The following is a 21,064-nucleotide window of genomic DNA, read 5'->3' on the forward strand; positions in this document are numbered from 1 at the left end:
GTCGAGTGATATCAAGGACTATCCATCGGTGGCGTTCCCAGACATATCGAACTGGTGCTCCAGACATCATTTTACACGACAAAACCGATGAAAACTTGAAAAAGCATGGAGATATGCAACTTCTTTTTGTGTGGCTGGGTCAAAGAAATTGGTATCAAGACTCTCCCAGATAAATCTAGCATTGTTTTTGCTCGGATAATGTTGCATTTCAGGATTTAACTTCGCGTCTACAGCCATGTTTGTCGCCTTATTGTTGTTGCACACGCCCTTCACGAGTACGCGTCTTTTTCCCGTCAACATTGTGTATGTGCTGAAAGCTTCGTTTATGATTGGTAAAAGCTTAATTTTTTTGGTTTTGCTTACATTTTATTGTCTTTTATTTAGACTTGCCAAGATTGAGCTTCACAAAACACCTGTAGCAAAGATGTGTTTTCAGAAATACAAAGAGTATCAAGATATTACTTAAATGGGAAACAGTAAACGTTAAAAGTATATCTGTGTTATATGGGTTTATGTTGCGCGATTGCACCAAGAAAAATTCGTAGTTTGTGAACCCGTTCTCAAACAATGGCAATAAAAAATATTCTGATTCTGATATCAAACAAACCTTTAACAAAGTGATCACTGCAAACTCGGGCATTCTTCTACTCTGCTCCTTCGGACTGGAGTGCGTCTTTCCAAAAATCTTGCACTCTTCCGCCCTTCTTGACTACCTCTCGAGGAACTCTGAAGACACGTATGTCATTTTCGCGATTTGAAGGGTTCGTACAGCCGATAACAACTCAAGCATAGGGCATTTTTCTTCGAGAAAGGCTAAATGGCGCCTGGTACCATTGAGAACAGACCACCACGCATATTTAATGAGCCAGACGTGATAATGTCATGTAAATGCAAGCAATACTTAACTACTCACTGTTTGCTGTACAACAACAAACAATCATGTGCATTCATTTTATAACATTCTAATGTTAAATTGTATTTTTTTAGAATATGCCACGGGCGAATAGAACCTAAAAAGAACACCTGCTGTATGAAAGAATATATTGAGTCTGCGGCAGACAAGAATAAATCTGACGGAGCTGTTGCAAATCATCACAGGACTACTCATTTTCTTCCCACTGGGCGAGAGAGAGAGCAAGAGAGAGAGGCAGGGTGGTCCTCATCACGATGCTGCCGAGAGCGCTGAGTCACGTAAGATGATGCAAACGGAGGCTGAATGTTGAAAATCTGTGACCGTCTTTATAAGTGAGATGATTTAGGGCTGCTTGAAAGCGTCTGTTAGCTGGAAGGGCGAGGTCTATGGCCTGTGAAATGATGAGGAGGTGGAGCGCTGATGGCGAGGAGGGGGGTTAGTGTCAACGTGGCGGCGTGTCATTATGCGAGAGCATCTTTGTGTGTGTGTGTCAATGACTGAGCGACAGGGAGAGGCTGGCGCTGCAACAGTGAGCACGTGAGCAGCGGGAGGGGTCGCCATCGCAGACTCCCCGCCCCTCTGTGACCAGCATCTTTTTTATGGCGGCTCGGTCGGTCGGACGCAGCAACATCAGCGGCAGAAAGAACCCGCTGGATTCAGATTACCGTGGCCCGTCACCACGGAGACGTCTATCTTTGCAGGAGCTGGAGTGTTTCTGGCGTCTTCCCTGCATGAAATGTCCACGCCGGATACATTTAATCATAAATTAGTACTTGTAACATTCTAGCTGCTCGGGAAAAAGGAGCCGCAGTCTTTTTCAGAACACTCCCTCTCTACACTTCGCCTGCTCGAACGGGATCCTACAGGTCACGTCCGATCTTTTGGCAAAGTTTTGAAAAGATGACCGCCATGCAGAAGCTGCTGCAGCTGCCCGTGAACGCCGTCAATATGGTGAAGACGGTGCAGAGTCAAGTGCAGGGGCTGGAGGAGGACAAGAGCCCCGTGCTGACCCCCGACGGCGCCCAGCAGACCTGGTACAGCGCCCTGAGGCCCGATGAGCTGCGCCACCTGCGCTCGGGGGGCGACGGAGGAAGAGATCACGAGGAACGAGCGCCGCTGGAGGACGGCGGCGGCGGGAGTTCTCAAAGTCAACCTTTGCGGTAGGATGGAAATGTAAAACAAGGCAAAGGTTCCCTGCAGGCCCCAGGACATAGAACACAGTTCAAAAATCTAATGATGGAAATGGAATTAATCTGTTCCAAAGTCTGTTTGGCAGTTTGCCCTCGTAAGGCACAGAGTGTGCGCTCCCGCCTTACGAGGGCATCGGTTGCTAACCTAAATTTGCTTGTGATGCATATGCTGATTTAGGTATCCTTTGAATATCAAAGCTGGGAATGTCAAAACGCTTCAGAATCATGCAAATGCATTTTCTTACTAACTTGCTTTCCGTGCAATACAACTCATCTTTTTCCAGGTGGAGGGTCGCGTTGATCTCGTATCAGGTAACTCGAGCCCTGGGGTGCTCCTGTGGTTAAATAATTCAGAGCTGTTTGTAGCTCCAAAATTAAAGAAGGAAGAGTTAGTGTCGAATTACTGCTGGGTCTTTGGGCAGAAACCAAAGTCTCTTTTTCCATGAGTCTTCTTAACGTGTTTATTTGATTTGCTAGCTATTATTATATTGATATTATTATAGTCATGGTGTTCGTACTCTTTCAATTAGGCCACAAGAACCGGTTCCTCCTCAAACAGTCCATATAGATCATTGCCTAGCAAGTGCAGCCATGCTTGTAAATTCATTAGAAGGAGCCATTAAACAAAAGAGCTTTGGTTGAGTAGTTCGTGTTCGTGTGTCCACTGTTCTGCTGAGATGTTTTAATCCAAGATGTCTGTTCACTGGAGCCCCAGTAGAAACTAAGGTCTGCAGAAAATCATTTTGTTGCACCTTTGGTTGCCGTGGAAACTGGTTTGTGGAACGCTACAGTATTTAATTATTCCTGAAGATGGAATTGAATGAGGCTGGTTGTGGTCTACTAACAGCCCTAATGTTGGAGTGTGTCTGTGGGTATTGCTGTCTTCCCCAAAAATGTTCCCAAGTTGTAAGCGTACAATTGTCCAAAATGTCCAGCTCAGGGGCGACAAATGTGTCCATCGTAACAATTTTTTCCACATAGTCTACAATAGATATATACATTTTTGTTACCAGTGTCATGCCTTTGGCCTTGCCATTTTCTTCCGGGCAGAAAGGTGGGTGAAGAATCAAGGATGACGCCGGTGATGACCGTTGAACAATAGCTTCTTAATTGAGAAGTGAGCATCACTATAGGTTCTGCAGCACCTGGAGAAGATTTAGCCAAATGACAACTCTCTCCCCTTAGGGGCAGCCGGACAACCAGCTTTTACAGACCGAAATTATGTCATCTCAATCTGTTAGGTTCATGGTACTGGAGTTGACTTCACCATGACCATGTAAAGGCATGTTTGTGTATGCGAGTGTTCCCTAAGCCAGTGTTTTTCAACCTTTTTCTGAGCTGAGGCACATTTTTTTCATTGAAAAAATTCTGAGGCACACCACCAACAGAAAACATTAAAAAATGAAACTCCGCAGCCGATATTGACAATAAAAAGTTGTTCTCGCAATTGTTTGATATGAATTCAAACCATAACCAACCATGCATCACTATAGCTCTTGTCTCAAAGTAGGTGTACTGTCACATCATGCTGTGACTTATTTTGAGTTTTTTGGTGTTTTCCTATGTGTAGTGTTTTAGTTCTTGTCTTGCGCTCCTATTTTGTTGTTGATTGTCATGTCATTTACGGATGTACTTTGTGGACGCCGTCTGCTCCACACGCTGTAAGTCTTTGCTGTCGTCCAGCATTCTGTTTTTGTTTACTTTGCACCCAGTTCAGTTTTAGTATTGCATAGCCTTCCCTAAGCTTCAATGCCTTTTCTTATCGGCACTCACCTTTTGTTTATTTTTGGTTTAATCATTAGATACCTTTTTACCTGCAAACCATTGTCGTCGTTCCCGACATCTACAAAGCAGTTAGCTACCTGCTGCCACCTACTGAATTATTACTAAGTATCACACGGTTACTCTGCCGAGCTTTAGACAGCACAGATACTTAGTAACGGCACATTTGCGGATTGTAATCACTGGTTCGCAAAAAATATTTTTTACCCAATTAGGTGAAATTACATAAGCTCCCACGGCACACCAAACAATATCTCACAGTGCTTGAAAAACACTGCCCTAAGCGTCTGGCTTAGGCCATAACTAACTGGTACCGGCCCTCACGGGAAACTGTCCGGACTACGGCATACCATCGACAGATTTACTAAGCCTTTCTCTGTTGAAATGTATGCGATCCACATTTGCATGTCACACTTAATGGCCATATTTTATTACATGCCCACAATGATGAACTGCTGTTTAACAGAACTGGCTGTCTGCTTGGTCTCAGGAATGTAGATTTCCACAATCTGGAAAAACATGTTATTTCGTATTACAGTAGATACTACACCAGTCTTGGCACCAACCATATATATGTAGATATTTTCTGTCTCTCCCTCTGTCAGACACGACGACCTGAAGGAGATGCTCGACAGCAACAAAGACTCGCTGAAGCTGGAGGCCATGAAACGCATCGTGGCCGTGAGTAATAATCTTTCCGTGTTGGAGGAGCCTAAAAAAGCTGTCCTGAAACTACACTGTGAGAGACTTAAAGGGGACATATTACGCAAAACCAAACCTCACCTGTTGGTACCTGTTTTTATGTATTTAGGATCGCCATAAACCCAAAATTTAAAATCAAGAGATATTTTTTAAACATCTTCCCTTTTTCCAAACTTGTTCCAAACAAGCGTTTAGGAATTTGAAACTTGAGTGAAGTAATTTGCTTTAGTTACGTCAGCGGATATATGGTAGAGATTTACCTGAAGAGCTTAAATTGCAAGAGTTTACCATTTTTATTTAGTTGTAGTCCGACGTTATAGTTACCAGTGATGGGCAGTAACAAGCTACATGTAGCTAAATTACGTAGCTTAACTATATTTCCCAGTAGCTTGGCGGTACTCTTTTAGCAAATAGATTTTGCTGTAGTTTAGTTACTTTTAGACCCATGTAGCGAGGTAGATTACATCAAAGCTACAAAGAGAGAAAATGGAGTGCAAATTCAGGCCAAAAAATAGACAATACAATGACCTGGATGAATGAGAACATCCAATACAAAAATACATCATGATTGGTTAGTGTTCGTACGATGAGTCACAATTGGCTAAGGTTAGGGCGAAACATTAACGACTGGCCAATCAGAGGCAAGATAAGGCGGGCCATTGAAACCAGGACGCAACATTATAACACACACGCACTCATGTAACATGATGACGAGGGAGTCTGAGACAGAGGGACACTTTAAGCTGACCGCTCAAAAAAAAAGAAACATACTTGAAAATGGCAGAGGGATTCTCTCCCGCAGATTAGACTTTTCCTCTAGTGATGAAGATGACATGCAGGAAACCCACAATATTGCGTTTCCTTGGCCATATTTAGACAAATGTATGCGTTTAGAGAAATCAGTGGCCAAATTCTTAATTTTTAGTTGTTTACTCTGTAAACCAAAATCATAACTGCTCTCTTCATCAACGACGTGGAACACAAATTTAGAAACACACATTAAGGTCATTGTTTTTTTGTCAAGATATATAAAGATGCTGTTTTTTTACTGTAGGTAGAGAAAATGAATAACATTATAGGGGTGGGCCAAAGAAAAGGCAATCCAAATAAATACATACAGTGGGGTGTGGGAATTCCTAGATATAGTAGGGTGTCCCCAGCTAAATGACAGATAGTTGATAGTAATGGACCCTTATTGAGTCCATTTGTACACTCTCAGTTTCATGAACATTGATATTATACATGTGGGCCCATAGATAGAAATGCTGTTAAATGTAGCTTTGATGTAGCAAGCTAATTTTGGCGTGTAGCTTGTTACAATTCTCCGGGGATAGCTTCCCCTGTAGCTTAGCTACATTTAATCGAGAGTAACTTGTAGCTGAGTTTACTACATTTTCCAAGTAGCTTGCCCATCACAGATAGTTACTAAGTTCCTTCTTTTTTACTATCCTCTTGTTGTGGGGCAGACTGGCTCGTATATGCACATGCATGCTAAAATCCTTTGCTGTTGTCATTTCTAATACAAAGTAGCGTATATTTCAAACGTATATGTGTCAGTAGAATCCATTTGGAAGGTCTAAAAAAACTACAACATGGCTGACGGGGTGAAGACGCAGTCAAAGGGGGCTTCTCCTCGAGGAGGGGCTCCGGAATGTAAATGAGACCGCCCACAAAACGCTGTTTTCTGAAGAGACAGTCAGAAAGCGGCTTAGGAATGGTCTGTAAAACATAATCTATGCAGCATTTTGACCAAAGCACCACCATTACATGTTATGTAGACCACAAGCAAGTGTTTTAAATATAAAAAAAAAATCATAAAGGGAGCATAAACTGCGACAGGAAGGGCACTGTCGGTGGTGAAATAATCATAACGCGGTTACTCTTTGCTCAACTCGTGTCCGTGCAGGAGCCCAAGTAGAAAATCTATGAAAGTCCAAATCCTCTCTGCTGTGATGTCACATTGCACAATGCTGAGTTTGTGCCTTTGTGCTTCTTATCCTCCCCACAGATGATTGCTCGAGGTAAAAACGCATCAGACCTTTTCCCCGCCGTGGTGAAAAATGTGGCTTGTAAAAATATTGAGGTATGCATAATTTCCCCTCTCCACCCCCTCTGTGTAATGTATGCACCGTCTTATCACATTTTTACAGCCTCGTGTGGTATGGCTTTATCTCACCTGAATGAAATAGCAATTTTCTTCCACCTCTCTTTGCCGTGAATCACAGCACTTTATCTCCTCCTGTCTCTCTCTGTGCTTCATCAAGGTGAAGAAGCTGGTCTACGTTTACTTGGTGCGTTATGCCGAGGAGCAGCAAGACCTTGCGCTGCTCTCCATCTCCACCTTTCAGCGAGGCTTGAAGGTAGAGCACAAAATCCACCTTTGGTTTGTCAAGCAATGTTATCAAGAGTTAAGAAGAAAGTGTAAGCACTCAGAGCTCAGACCTCTGCTAGACCCTACTTCCCAATAGTAAAGGAAGTACCTCTTGTTCATTATCCTATTCCTGACATTTCCTGAAAGTTTAAACAAAATCCACGCATAACTTTTTTGAGATATTTTGGAATAAAAGAAACAGAGTGAACACTCTTGTCAGTCTTCCACTATCTTTGTCTCTGTGGGGACGCTGCAGCATACAAACTAAAGCGTAAAACGTAAGGTAACGTAATAGAATCAGACTCAAAATCTAATCAGTTGTTCCTTATCCCGTTTTGGACATTTCCTGAAAATTTGCCCATAACTGAGTTATTTTGCTAAGGAATTAAACTAACAGATAAACTAACAGCAATGATTACATAATCTCCTGGGGAAGGAAAGTCTGACGTCTCCCTGTGTTTCTGCAGGATCCCAACCAGCTGATCAGAGCCAGCGCCCTGCGAGTCCTCTCCAGCATCCGAGTCACCATCATAGTTCCCATAATGATGCTGGCCATCAAGGAGGCTGCGTCCGACATGTCGCCGTACGTCAGGAAGACGGCCGCCCACGCCATCCCCAAACTCTACAGGTACACTTTGAGACGGGTATTCCCTAGTGATCACGTTAGATAAAAATATGCGTATACCAACATTGAAGAGTGGAACTGTAGGAGAAAAAAACCCCTGCATAATCAATGTTGCTATGACTTGAAATACTATTTTACTCGTTGAGTCTGCCATTGCTTCTTGGGTGTCCTCAGTTTGGATCCAGAACAGAAAGACCAGCTGATTGAAGTCATTGAGAAACTTCTTGCTGACAAAACCACTGTGAGTTTTTGTTCTCTCTTCTTTCCCCTCACGATTTGATTCATCAAAAAACAAGCCTCTCTGTGTTGTTCGGTGAGGGACCCCAATGACCTCGAATAAGTCCACTCGTCCAGTGTTCGAAAGATCAGAGGGAGAAGGAACTTTGTCAGACCCTCGTTCCAATTAATTATTCAGTTACATTTATTTGCATCCACCAAATGACATATACTTACAGAGGCTCTCTGGTTTGTTTCCGACAAACGTCACCGACGTTCGCTGGATCATGTGAGGGCAAGAACCCAGAATGTAAAAAAATGTCAGTTCTTATAGCCAGTTGGGAGGAATTTCACAAGAATGACATATAGCAGTTGTCTGTTTCTGATGACTCTGTCTGTCTCTTTATTGATGACTTTACAAGTCTTGTCTGAGCAAAGTGTTAACCAGAAGAAAAAGAAGAAGAAGCCTCGCTAAGCCACTAAGTGACTGTGGGAGCCAGCCGTCTGATGGCAGGGCGGTCCTGGGCGAGGGCGATAAGGTACGACAGGGGCCTGGTTTATATCATCTGGGACACCCAGGTCATCCGGGGACGGCCACGTGGACAGCGCGAGCCCCTGGGTGTTGGGCGCATACACGCTCCGACAGCCTGTTAGGCTGGAACGCCGTCATCCATTCTTGCGACATGGCCGAGGAATTGCAGTCTTCCCCTCTTTATTGCAGTGGAAATAGCATTATAACAACCTGCTTTTCGTGAACTGCATCATTTGTGACATACAGTAATGGAACCACTGGATTTGAAGGATGTTTCGGAGGCAGTACCTGTGAAATGCATCTAGATGGCGAGTAGCCACTGGGGAATAAGAGTCCAAGTTTCACATCCGTAAAGGATAAGCAGGAACTTGTTACGCATCTTGTGGTTGTTATAATCTTCACACTCCGCCACACTCTTTGGAGGCGACCGAAAGCATCACAACACTGCTGCAGATGACATGCAACTTCAGGATCCGACGAGCAAAATCAGGCAATTTTGGATCCAAGATACACAAAGTTTTCGACCACTTCAACCTGCTGGTCATGAACGGTGATGACCTGTTGTGGGGGCGGTAGGAAGACTGACAGGGGTTTAATTTTTATCTTTTCCCAGCTGTTGGTAAGGCCCACGGCTAAGGCTTCTTATGTTAATACTAACAATCCTTTGGCGATGGTATCCAGGTGATTGTAGAACAGCTCAACATCATCGGCACAGGTCTGTGAAGCAGAAGTGGAAGTTGATTTCAAGACTGGGGCAGCGGTGAAGAGTGCTCAGGATCTAGTTGTCAACAACAATGTTGAATAGGTTTGTTGCGGAATCGCAACCCTGTCCCACTCCAGAGGTGGCAACAAAAGGATCTGACATGCTGCCCTCTGCTTTTACTCTGCAGGTGGTGGTTGTGGGAAGATCCCGGAGGATATTAATATACTTCTTTGGGACGGCAATACCTTGCAGGAGTTGCCAGAGAATGTTACTGTCCAGAGAGTTAAAAGGCTGAGTTTAGATACACATAGGCTGCATAAAGAGATTCGCAATATTCCCTCCTCTGTTGTGCAAGGATGTTTATAGCCAGAATGCAATCCGCAGTTGATTTGTGTGAAGTGAAGCAAGCCTGTTGCGGACGCCGCGTGGTGAGCACGAGGGGGTAAATGTTTGTCAGGATGACTGCAGTGATCACCTTGCCTGGGACAGAGAGAAGTGTAATGGACCGGTAGCTGGGTGTGTTCCGACTGTCACCCTTGCTCTTGTAGAGAGAAAGTATACCTCTGTCTCTGCAGCCTTGAGGGACACGCTTTTAGGCCCAGATAATCTGGCATTCAAGCTGGTGGATGACAGGGGTGAGTGCAGCTCTCATCATCTCTGCTGTGACTCTGTCTGCGCCTGGGGCTCTCCCAGATGGAAGCTTCTTGATGGCATCTGACAGTTTGGTGATAGATGCCGGGTCTAGATTTACAGGGCAATCTTTGAGGGCAGAATCAGCAAACTGCTTCAGCTTGTCCGATGCAGCGGGAGAGAGCTTGCAGAGAGCATTTGTGTAGTGCTGCCGACAGTGTTAGAGTTTGGCCTTGGGATCTGTGTTGATGGTGGCACCGTCTAATGCAAATAGTAGTGATGCTTTCTGGGGGCGCTTTCCTGCTTGGCACAGCTCTTTAATTGATTGATAGGCTAGCCGGAGATTACCTGCCGTAAAGTTGTTGTCCGCCGCATCAGCAATGCGGTGGAGCCAGGTGGTTCTATAATGTCAGAGACTGCGCCTTCTTTCCTGATTTATATCGGGGTATTCCTCATTCCCGAGTTGTTTCGCCTCTCGACATTGATTAACAAGATCTAGGGAAGCGTTCGATATCCAAGGTTGAGTTAGTCCTCAGGCGTCAATCGCCGAGGATGTCTGCAGCTACTGAGGTGAGCGTGGTGGTTATATTCTCCCATTTATCTGTGAGGTTCTTTCTGTGGCCGAAAACAGCAAAACGATTTGCACCTTCTATTGAGAGGAGATGTAGTTGTAGTTGACCAGTGATTTGATCAAATTGATTTGATCAGTGACTTAGCAAAGTCCATGAAAATCAGTCCATTGAAGAACATAATGTGCTCGTCTTGTTTCATTCCCCTTTGCACATCTTCACACTTGTTAAACAACAGGATATAGTCTGTCAAACTAAAAGGTTGCTAAAAGGTTTAGTCATCGTTCAGAGTCAGGTTCATTAGTTCCTTTCATATATAATTGCAAGCATACTATCTTCTATACTAATATGTATTATGCATGAATATTTAATAAGCAATCCTTAAAAGCAGTCTAAATTGTAACCGTGTCAACCTCTGCAAAAGGAATAGCTTGAAACCGAGTCCTCACCTGTGCCCCTGAATGTTTAATGTCACAGCTGGTGGCGGGCAGCGTGGTTATGGCCTTTGAGGAGGTGTGCCCGGAGCGGATCGACCTGATCCACAAGAACTACAGGAAGCTGTGTAACCTTCTGATCGACGTGGAGGAGTGGGGTCAGGTGGTCATCATCAACATGCTGACCCGCTACGCCAGGACCCAGTTCCTCAACCCGAACATAAACGTAAGTTTGACATTTCATATTCTGTAGTCTGTGTATTAAATTGAAGCTCTCACTGGGTAACAGCTGAACCTTTAGCCTTTTTGCCCACACAAATACAGTATTTTAACTAATAATGATAGGATAGGTTGTACTGAAAACTAATTTATTTGTACTTTTTAAGTGCAATGATATTACATTCTATTCTAAAAAAAAGTCAAATGGAGCGACTTCCAGGCTTATGGACAATACACGCATCCATGGACAACTACACAGATACGCACACATACACCCCACCCCCACATCCCAGGCTTTTGCCACTTCCCTCCCCCGCGGTATTATGGACTACAGAGCAGCGCATGTCTCAAGTTTTTGTGTGTCGTAAATATGTGCTTTTATGTGCTTACTGCTGCTCAAGGGTTTTTTTTGTGGTCTCAAGCTGAGCTCCCCCAATAGTAGCTTAGTTTGGGAGTTGCTTTTGTTTCTCCTCCTCCTACCATACTTGCCAACCTTGAGACCTCCGAATTCGGGAGATTGGGGGGGGAGGGGGGGTGTGGGTTAGGGTGGGGGGGGGTATGGTTGCGGGGTGTGGTGGTAGCGGGGGTGTATATTGTAGCCCGGAAGAGTTAGGGCTGCAAGGGATTCTGGGTATTTGTTCTGTTGTGTTTATGTTGTGTTACGGTGCGGGAGGTCTCCCGAAATGTGTTTGTCATTCTTGTTTGGTGTGGGTTCACAGTGTGGCGCATATTTGTAACAGTGTTAAAGTTGTTTATACGGTCACCCTCAATGTGACCTGTATGGCTGTTGATCAAGTATGTCTTTCAGTCACTTTCATGTGTCTGCAGAAGCCTCATACAACATGTGACGATGTTTGTATGGTGAAAAAGCGGACGCTAAAGGCAGTGCCATCACGGCACGCCCTTAATATTGTTGTCCGGGTGAAAATCGGGAGAAATTCGGGAGAATGGTTGACCCGGGAGATTTTCGGGAGGGGCACTGAAATTCGGGAGTCTCCCGGAAAAATTGGGAGGGTTGGCAAGTATGCCTCCTACCCCCATGTTTACCTTTCCTCCCTATTACTTTACGGGGCGCAGCCAGGTGGCGACACATCAGTCTTCCTGTTTTGTATTCCCCTCTAACTTGTACGTCTGTTTCTTGGACAGGTCGTACTGAAAACTAATTTTGTCGTACTTTTTAAGTGCAGTGACAATAAATTATATTGTAATAATAATATAATGAATACTCTCATCTTTTATACAGGAGTCCCTGCTGGAGGAGGGCGGGGGTGACAAGACCTTCTACGGCTCCGATGACGACGAGGACGAAGACGAGGAGGAAAAGGAGAAGAAGGTGGAGGCCGTCATGGCCAAGAGGAAACCGTACGTGATGGATCCGGACCACCGGCTGCTGCTGAGGAACACCAAGCCACTCCTGCAGAGCCGCAACGCCGCTGTAAGACCCCGGACTCTCCGCAGCTAAAATGCTTGGGCATCATCCAGCATCAGACATCATCACAGCTCACGTTATTCAACATGGTCCCCAGAGGCTTGACCTTGCTCCATGTTTACAAGCGTCTGTAGTGTCCTCAAGCATTGTCAGACTGAACCTCTTGTCCCGAGATGAGGACACTTTTTCAAAGAAAAGACAGAAAACGTCACTGCTCTCCTTCTATAACTACCTCTTATGATGTTGTTAACCATACTTCAGTGTGTTCCAAGTGAACCCTATACACGTCAGCATGAGGCGTGGATCCAATCAAGTGGCAACATAAGGACTTTTTGTTTGTCTCCTCCTCTGTGCTGCAGGTGGTCATGGCCGTGGCTCAGCTCTACTTCCATCTTGCCCCCAAAGCAGAAGTCGGGGTAATTGCCAAGGCTCTGGTGCGTCTTCTGCGGAGTCACAGGTGGGTTTCATGCTCTTAAGGTACTGCCAATTAATGCATCAATATTAGAGATCGTCCAATATGTTTTTTTCAGGGCCGATACAGATTACTAGTAATCAAAAAGGCTGATAGCCTATGTTTGTAGCCGATATTTGCAGTAAAAGTTAGCTAAACATGAATAGAATATGTCAGTAAACAGCTGAACAAAGCTTAAAGTTGTTAAAAAAATTTTTTTTTTAAAGTAAACGTCGGATCAGTAGTGACAATGTTTTATACGGTGCTAATGTTGTGGTTAATTGAGCACCAAACACAAGACACCTTTATTACGTGAGACTAATGCTGCAGGTCAGAGGAGCATCAACATTTGCATTTCCCATATACATGTAATATACCGTGTGTGTGTATATATATATATGTATATATATATATATACACACACACACACATACATACATACATACATGTATGTGTCTGTATATATATATATATACAAACCCCGTTTCCAATTGAGTTGGGAAATTGTGTTGGATGTAAATATAAACGGAATACAATGATTTGCAAATCCTTTTCAACCCTTATTCAATTGAATGCACTACAAAGACAAGATATTTGATGTTCAACCTCATAAACTTTTTTTTTTTTTTTGCAAATAATAATTAACTTAGAATTTCATGGCTGCAACACGTGCCAAAGTAGTTGGGAAAGGGCATGTTCACCACTGGAGTTACATGGCCTTTCCTTTTAACAACACTCAGTAAACGTTTGGGAACTGAGGAGACACATTTTTTAAGCTTCTCAGGTGGAATTCTTTCCCATTCTTGCTTGATGTACAGCTTAAGTTGTTCAACAGTCCCGGGGTCTCCGTTGTGGTATTTTAGGCTTCATATTACGCCACACATTTTCAATGGGAGACAGGTCTGGACTACAGGCAGGCCAGTCTAGTACCCGCACTCTTTTACTATGAAGCCACGTTGATGTAACACGTGGCTTGGCATTGTCTTGCTGAAATAAGCAGGGGCGTCCATGGTAACGTTGCTTGGATGGCAACATATGTTGCTCCAAAACCTGTATGTACCTTTCAGCATTAATGGCGCCTTCACAGATGTGTAAGTTACCCATGTCTTGGGCACTAATACACCCCCATACCATCACAGATGCTGGCTTTTCAACTTTGCGCCTAAAACAATCCGGATGGTTCTTTTCCTCTTTGGTCCGGAGGACACGACATCCACAGTTTCCAAAAACAATTTGAAATGTGGACTCGTCAGACCACAGAACACTTTTCCACTTTGTATCAGTCCATCTTAGATGAGCTCAGGCCCAGCGAAGCCGACGGCGTTTGTGGGTGTTGTTGTTGAACTGTTTTCGCCTTGCATAGGAGAGTTTTAACTTGCACTTACAGATGTAGCGACAATACTGTAGTTACTGACAGTGGGTTTCTGAAGTGTTCCTGAGCCTATGTGGTGATATCCTTTACACACGGATGTCGCTTGTTGATGCAGTACAGTCCGAGGGATCAAAGGTCACGGGCTTAGCTGCTTACGTGCAGTGATTTCTCCAGATTCTCTGAACCCTTTGATGATATTACGGACCGTAGATGGTGAAATCCCTAAATTCCTTGCAATAGCTGGTTGAGAAAGGTTTTTCTTAAACTGTTCAACAATTTGCTCACACATTTGTTGACAAAGTGGTGACCCTCGCCCCATCCTTGTTTGTGAATGACTGAGCATTTCATGGAATCTACTTTTATACCCAATCATGGCACCCACCTGTTCCCAATTTGCCTGTTCACCTGTGGGATGTTCCAAATAAGTTTTTGATGAGCATTCCTCAACTTTATCAGTATTTATTGCCACCTTTCCCAACTTCTTTGTCACGTGTTGCTGGCGTCAATTTCTAAAGTTAATGATTATTTGCAAAAAAAAAAAGTTGATCAGTTTGAACATCAAATATCAATCAATCAATCAATCAGCTTTATTGTCCATTCTTACATGTACAAGACACATAAGAACTGAAATTACATTTTCGGCACAATCCCGCTAAGAGCAGACATACGTTACAGGGAGACAAGACGGGACCGCCAACGGATCAGCCTCACTTAGGCGCTCCTCAAAAAGGTGGGAAAAAGGTGACATTGGGGGGAGGGGGGAAGTAAAAAAAAATATCAGTCTGAGGCTGGACCCTCAGGAATGGTCCAGACTGAGTCCGAGGAAAAAAACCTCACATAGCATGGCACACATAAACAAGGTACATTTAATCACAACAAACTCGCAACAAAGTCATCCAACAGGACCTTGGAGGCCAGCAGCTGCTGTTGAGCGCTGCTCAGCCCCCACAACCCCGGAGGAATAAAGCAGTGGTGAAGGCGTTGATTGGGGAGGGGTATGTGCGTGCATGTATGCCCAATTAACTTGGGTGAGATGTTGGATTGTCTTTATGGGCCGAGGCCGGCCCCAAGAGTTCAAGAGTTCAAGAGTCCGACCCAGGTGCTTTTGAAGAAAAGGGAAAGGTCAAAAGCGTCCATCTTTGAGGAGTCCTCGGGGGAGTGTTTTCAAACAGCCTGTTCCTCAAGGCCATTCGAGGGAGTCAAATCGTAGATTAAGATGTTGTTTTTTTCTTCGAGCAATATGAGACAAATATGTTGTCTGTGTAGCATATTCAACTGAATATGGGTTGAAAATGATTTGCAAATCATTGTATTCGTTTATATTTACATCTAACACAATTTCCCAACTCATATGGAAACGGGGTTTGTGTATATATATATATATATATATATATATACATATATATATAAGGGCTGGGCCATTATATGATTGTGATCGTTGATCGCGATTAATTTGAGTTCGATCACAGTGATCAGCTGTTAGCCTATTACCTTGATTAAACATGGCGTAAATGTCTGTTAGAAGTTACCGCAGTAGTAAACAGTAGGGAAGCAACGATGCTCGGTATAATCCTGCATGGAACAATTCACCTTATTTACCGTGAGCCTGTGAATGTGTTTGTGTACGTTTGCGTGTGTTTTTGTGAAAGTGTTTGTTTTCGTGAATGTGTGCGACCATACAGAAGAACAAAATAAAGAAATATGACTAACACTAGCATAAAAGTTGAAACAACATTTAGAAAGAGCAGCAGCTTTAGTGACAGGCTTTAGTCTCACTATCTGTTGCAGCGCATCAGTAATCCTGCCTTGAATGCGGACTTGCAGGCACTCACAGGAGTCTTTATTAGTCTCGACTAGGAGAAAAACACACCCACTAATTTAACCACAAAAGGCATTTTATATCTAAAAATGTTTCAATCAGAATTGTTGTTTATGTGTCTGCAAAGATTCAACTCCTCTGATGTAACATGTACTAAAAAACACTGCATATAGACACAAAACATTTTGTTCCTGAAAGAAGCATTAAACTTGTTTTATGTGTTGGTACACATTATTTTACAGTACCTCAAATTTAAACTACACTTCAATGTAATTGTATTCAATATATATGCTACAGTATTTGAGTTTTAAAAAAAACTCCACAATCTGGTTGACCGCTTGCCGTTTGGCAAAGCACTGGTGAGAAGCACTGATGTACACAAGTAATTAAAGAATACAAATAATTTACCATTTGAAACTTGCTGTGGTATTCAGTACACCACTGAAAGTCTGTTTACTGCAGAATTAAGTTTGTGATGACAAGCAAAATAACAAAATAACTTTGAGAAGAAAAAAAGTTGTCTTTACTCCCACAAAATGTACCGAAAAAGAAGCAAAACTGTGGCCCTAAAAGCGAGTTACGGACCATAGCGTGGCTTACCTTTAGTAAGCACAATTATAAATATGAAGAAAATGACAGTTTTCAGCTGTTATCTACCTCAATCAAACATGGCGGAAATGTCTGTTACAAGATACTGCAGTAGTAAACAATAGAGATGCAACGGTACTCGCTATAATCCTGCAGGGGACAATCCGACTTGAATAAAAAAATAACTATTGTGATATTAATCGAGATCAGATGATATGAAAAAAACAAACAAAAAAAAATATATATATATACCGGTATATATATATATATATATATATATATATATATATATATATATATATATATATATATATATATATATATATATATATATATATATAGACTTATATATATATATACATATATAGACTTATATATATATATATATATATATATAGACTTAGACTTAGACTTCCTTTTTATCGTCATTCAAATTTGAACTTTACAGCACAGATAAGAACGACATTTCGTTACATAAGCTCATGGTAGTGCAGGATAAAAAAAGCAATAAGGTGCATATATAAATAAATAATATATAAATATATATATAAAATAAATAAATATATATAAATAAATAAATAGATTACTGTACAGATAAATATATTGCACTTTCTCACATGCGTCCACGTTTATGGATGTACTGTATGTTATATTGTCTTTTTTATTCCAGCGAGTTAATCCATTTTGGGGGGAGTTGAGGGGATAATTTAATTATGATGCGTTCAAGAGTCTTACGGCCTGAGGGAAGAAGCTGTTACAGAACCTGGAGGTTCTGCTTCGGAGGCTGCGGAACCTCTTTCTAGAGTCCAGCAGTGAAAACAGTCCTTGGTGTGGGTGGGAGGAGTCTTTGCAGATTTATATATATATATATATATATATACAGTATATGGTCATTTGACATATACGGTATATGTCAAACTATCAAATATCGGCTCCGATAATTGATCGATCTCTAAACACTAATTTAACTTTTAAACTGTGTTGCTTTCATTCCAGTGAAGTCCAGTATGTGGTTCTTCAGAATGTGGCTACCATGACCATCAAGAGAAGGGTGAGTTATAATCAGACAAACCTTGTCTGTGTGTGTGCGCGCGTTTGTGTGTGTGTGTGTCAGAGCGTATGTTTGTTACTTAAAAACTCTTCTTCTGTTGTCTCTCCCAGGGGATGTTTGAACCATACCTGAAGAGTTTCTACATCCGCTCCACAGACCCGACCCAGATTAAAATCCTCAAGGTTCTTTTCAATATATTTTATATTACAGCAAGGTAGTTTAAATACAACACTCATGCTTAAAAAATCAGGGAAGCACAAATTCCTAAAAGGGGGAAACTTGCTGGTTTATGCTCTTGTGTTGAGGCACCGGTGCCAGTGTACTGTACACAAAGGGTTCTTAACCTTTTTGACCTCGGGGCATACTTACCTACCCTCCCGAATTTTCCGGGAGACTCCCGAAATTCAGCGCCTCTCCCGAAAACTTCCCGGGACAAATATTCTCCCGAAAATCTCCCGATTTTCAGCCGGAGCTGGAGGCCACGCCCCCCTGGGGAGGGTCTTGTTTTGAGACATCTTCCAGTTGTGTGCTTTGTTTGACAGTTCCAATATTTCTACCAGTGGCGAGAGAGGGTGCCTTTCCTGTGTAATTTTGCAGATTTTTTTTTAATGAGAAGTCTCCTCCGCAACGCCGCCACAGCTCTCCGGCACATAGCGGCACAGCATGCTCCACTGAAATGTGGTCTGTCTACACGAGATTGCCGAGGCCCCTTTTGAAGTACTGAGCCAAGACTCTTCCCTTTGTGGTGCGACACCAAAAAAAAAAAAAAGATATCAAACCGAAAACCAAAAACACCCATAGGACTACCTGAAAGGGTTACAATCTAAAGTGCCGTATGTATATGATGCTTTTACACATCCCCGCTTTGTTTTATGCCCTCCCCTCTTGCATGGATTATGCATGTCTTGAGTGAAAGGCGCGTCTGGAGAGCCCCCACCCCACTGGAATGGAAATTGACGCTCTCAAACAAACAACCTAGGGACAAAACATGAATTCCATGTGGCTGCGCCCCTTGTAGTGACGCAGCGCAGACGAGCTCGCTATTTAGCAGCGGCTGCGTTCTGAGAAATACTTGACTTGGTGAATTCTAGCTGTAAATATACTCCCCCCTCTTAACCACGCCCCCAATCACGCCCTCCTACCCCCACTCCCACCTCCCGAAATCAGAGGTCTCAAGGTTGGCAAGTATGCCTCGGGGCCCAACTTTTCACTACAGAGGGGCCCACTCAACTATTACCACTGAATTAGTAATCTTACTCTTCATTTTAATCGGATTCAATAATTATATCTAAAATACTTACAGTATACAAACTTGTCAAATGATATGAAACCATGTGTTAATTACAAACATTATTTATTTACCATGCAACACTTTGGCTGATTCGAAAAATAAATACTAACCAAATATACTACATAAGGACGAAAAATACCTTTACATTCAATTTTGTTGTGCTAAAATAGATAAAGGAAAGCTTCGCTACTTTAGTCATAATTTTTGCGCTTAAGAAACTTCTCTTTGACAGTAGCTCCACACTTCTTTTGTTTGTTTGAGAATGTCATTTCTGCCACAAGTGGTGGAAAAGTGTATTACAACCGAGTACCGCTGCGGCCCAAACGGACCACAGCTGAGAAACAGATATTTTTGGCAGCCCTCTCGGTGGTGCTCGCAGCCCAACAAAAGGTCTATGGTTAAGAAACACTGCTCGACACAACACCTGCTCACGCCTCCCGCTGCAAACCATCTTGCCTCATGAGACTTTTTGGAAGGTGATTACAGCTCACCTCTGCCAACACGTCCTCTGATTTTAGATCAACATTTGCATTCAAATTTACTGTCGTAAAGCATTAATTGGTTCCAGCTGAAATAACACTCCCATTCTTTCTTTAATTACCATTGTTCGCTCACAACAAAGGAAGCTAACAAGCTAAATAGTCGGCAAGAGTAGTAGTTGGTTACTGAATCGATGTCACATCGAACACTCAACCCTGATCTAAAGCTTTTAAAATTAAAAAATTGTCTTCAAAGTTAGCAGGTCTGCAGGATCCAAACAAGTCAATTTTTTTTCTGTCTCTTGCAGCTGGAGGTTCTCACCAATCTAGCCAACGAGACCAACATTTCCACCATTCTCAGAGAGTTTCAGGTACATTGTCGTCCACATTTGACACCGGCAAGGAGTACTGAGCGAGGGTTCTCTCTCTTGGGCAGACGTACATTAAAAGCATGGATAAAGACTTTGTGGCCGCCACCATCCAAGCCATCGGCCGCTGCGCTACCAACATCGGGGAGGTGAGGGACACGTGCCTGAACGGCCTGGTGCAGCTGCTGTCCAACAGAGACGGTGAGTACTTCGAAGCCTGACATGCACATAACTTCTCCCCGTCCTTTGGTACACCAACGTGCGTCCCCCGGTCCTGTTCCACAGAGTTAGTGGTAGCCGAGTCGGTGGTGGTCATCAAGAAGCTGCTGCAGATGCAGCCCGAGAAGCACAGCGACATCATCAAGCACATGGCCAAGCTGACGGACAACATCCAGGCGAGTGCATATTTTACTTCCTTCTGTCTTGTTGTAATTGACACGCATCGCGCTGACAATGTTGTGGTCTTAGGTGCCGATGGCGCGAGCTAGCATTCTGTGGCTGATTGGAGAATACTGCGAGCACGTTCCCAAGATTGCCCCGGACGTCCTGAGAAAGATGGCAAAGTCCTTCACTAACGAGGAGGACATAGTCAAGCTGCAGATACTCAACCTGGCCGCCAAGCTCTATCTCACCAACTCCAAACAGGTACATTAGAACTCGCTTATTAGAGACATGTGATCAGACTACACTGCAAAAAGTCAGTGTTCAAAAACAAGAAAAAAAAATACAAAAATGACGGGTATTTTATTTGAACTAAGCAAAATTATCTGCCAATAAAACAAGAAAATTTGGCTTGTCAAGACTTTCCAAAACAAGTAAAATTAGCTAACCTCAATGAACCCAAAAATACCTTAAAATAAGTATCAGAATCAGAATCAGCTTTATTGTCATTACGCAGGGTAACGAGATTGAGGCCATTCCATACAGTGCGATAAAACAAGTGTACACTCTATACAGAGGGTGAAATGAATATGTACATGAATATCTACATGAAACAGGGTGGTTGGTGGATCGGGTTATTGCACCGAAGAGAAGGCAGTTATGAGGGTCAATGGGGAAGTCTGTTCAGGGTGGTTATGGCCCTGGGGAAGAAGCTGTTTTTTAGCCTGTTCGTCTTGGTTTTAATGCACCTGTAGCGCTTCCCAGAGGGCAGCAGGTGGAACAGGTCAGAGCCAGGGTGGGTGCTGTCCTTGATGATGGCACTGGCTCTGTTGAGGCAGCGGGAGGTGTAGATGTCCATCAGAGAGGGGAGAGGGCGGCCGATGATCTTTTGAGCCGTCTTGACCACTCTTTGCAGCCTCTCCCTGTCTGCTGCAGTGCAGCTGCCGTA

General features: G+C 43.2%; 1 protein-coding gene and 1 long non-coding RNA gene across 12 annotated transcripts in view; one reads left to right on the forward strand and one right to left on the reverse strand.

The window, feature by feature from the left end:
* LOC133646856 (AP-3 complex subunit beta-2) overlaps positions 1–21,064 on the forward strand; it is a 54,533-nt gene that overhangs the window by 5,023 nt on the left and 28,446 nt on the right. For 5 of the 10 annotated variants that reach the window (XM_062042713.1, XM_062042714.1, XM_062042715.1 and 2 more), the window contains exons 2-15: positions 4,491–4,566; positions 6,596–6,670; positions 6,852–6,947; positions 7,426–7,586; positions 7,758–7,824; positions 10,711–10,893; positions 12,130–12,321; positions 12,675–12,772; positions 17,542–17,596; positions 17,707–17,778; positions 19,675–19,737; positions 19,803–19,935; positions 20,020–20,129; positions 20,203–20,379. In XM_062042713.1, the coding sequence (XP_061898697.1) occupies positions 4,491–4,566; positions 6,596–6,670; positions 6,852–6,947; positions 7,426–7,586; positions 7,758–7,824; positions 10,711–10,893; positions 12,130–12,321; positions 12,675–12,772; positions 17,542–17,596; positions 17,707–17,778; positions 19,675–19,737; positions 19,803–19,935; positions 20,020–20,129; positions 20,203–20,379 (1,558 nt within the window). Of the gene's footprint in view, positions 1–1,471; positions 2,074–4,490; positions 4,567–6,595; positions 6,671–6,851; positions 6,948–7,425; positions 7,587–7,757; positions 7,825–10,710; positions 10,894–12,129; positions 12,322–12,674; positions 12,773–17,541; positions 17,597–17,706; positions 17,779–19,674; positions 19,738–19,802; positions 19,936–20,019; positions 20,130–20,202; positions 20,380–21,064 lie in introns of those variants that run through there. The other 5 variants (XM_062042707.1, XM_062042710.1, XM_062042708.1 and 2 more) reach the window with 3 other exon arrangements.
* The window catches only part of LOC133646861 (uncharacterized), a 36,628-nt gene continuing 27,623 nt past the window's right edge, over positions 12,060–21,064 (reverse strand). The window contains exons 3-4 of one of the 2 annotated variants that reach the window (XR_009825359.1): positions 12,572–12,758; positions 12,060–12,497 (exon numbers count right to left, since the gene is read on the reverse strand). This is a non-coding gene — a long non-coding RNA (uncharacterized LOC133646861). Of the gene's footprint in view, positions 12,759–21,064 lie in introns of both variants that reach the window. The other variant, XR_009825358.1, reaches the window with a different exon arrangement.

This window comes from Entelurus aequoreus, linkage group LG03 (genome assembly GCF_033978785.1).
Source record: "Entelurus aequoreus isolate RoL-2023_Sb linkage group LG03, RoL_Eaeq_v1.1, whole genome shotgun sequence".
NCBI classification, from domain to species: Eukaryota; Metazoa; Chordata; class Actinopteri; order Syngnathiformes; family Syngnathidae; genus Entelurus; species Entelurus aequoreus.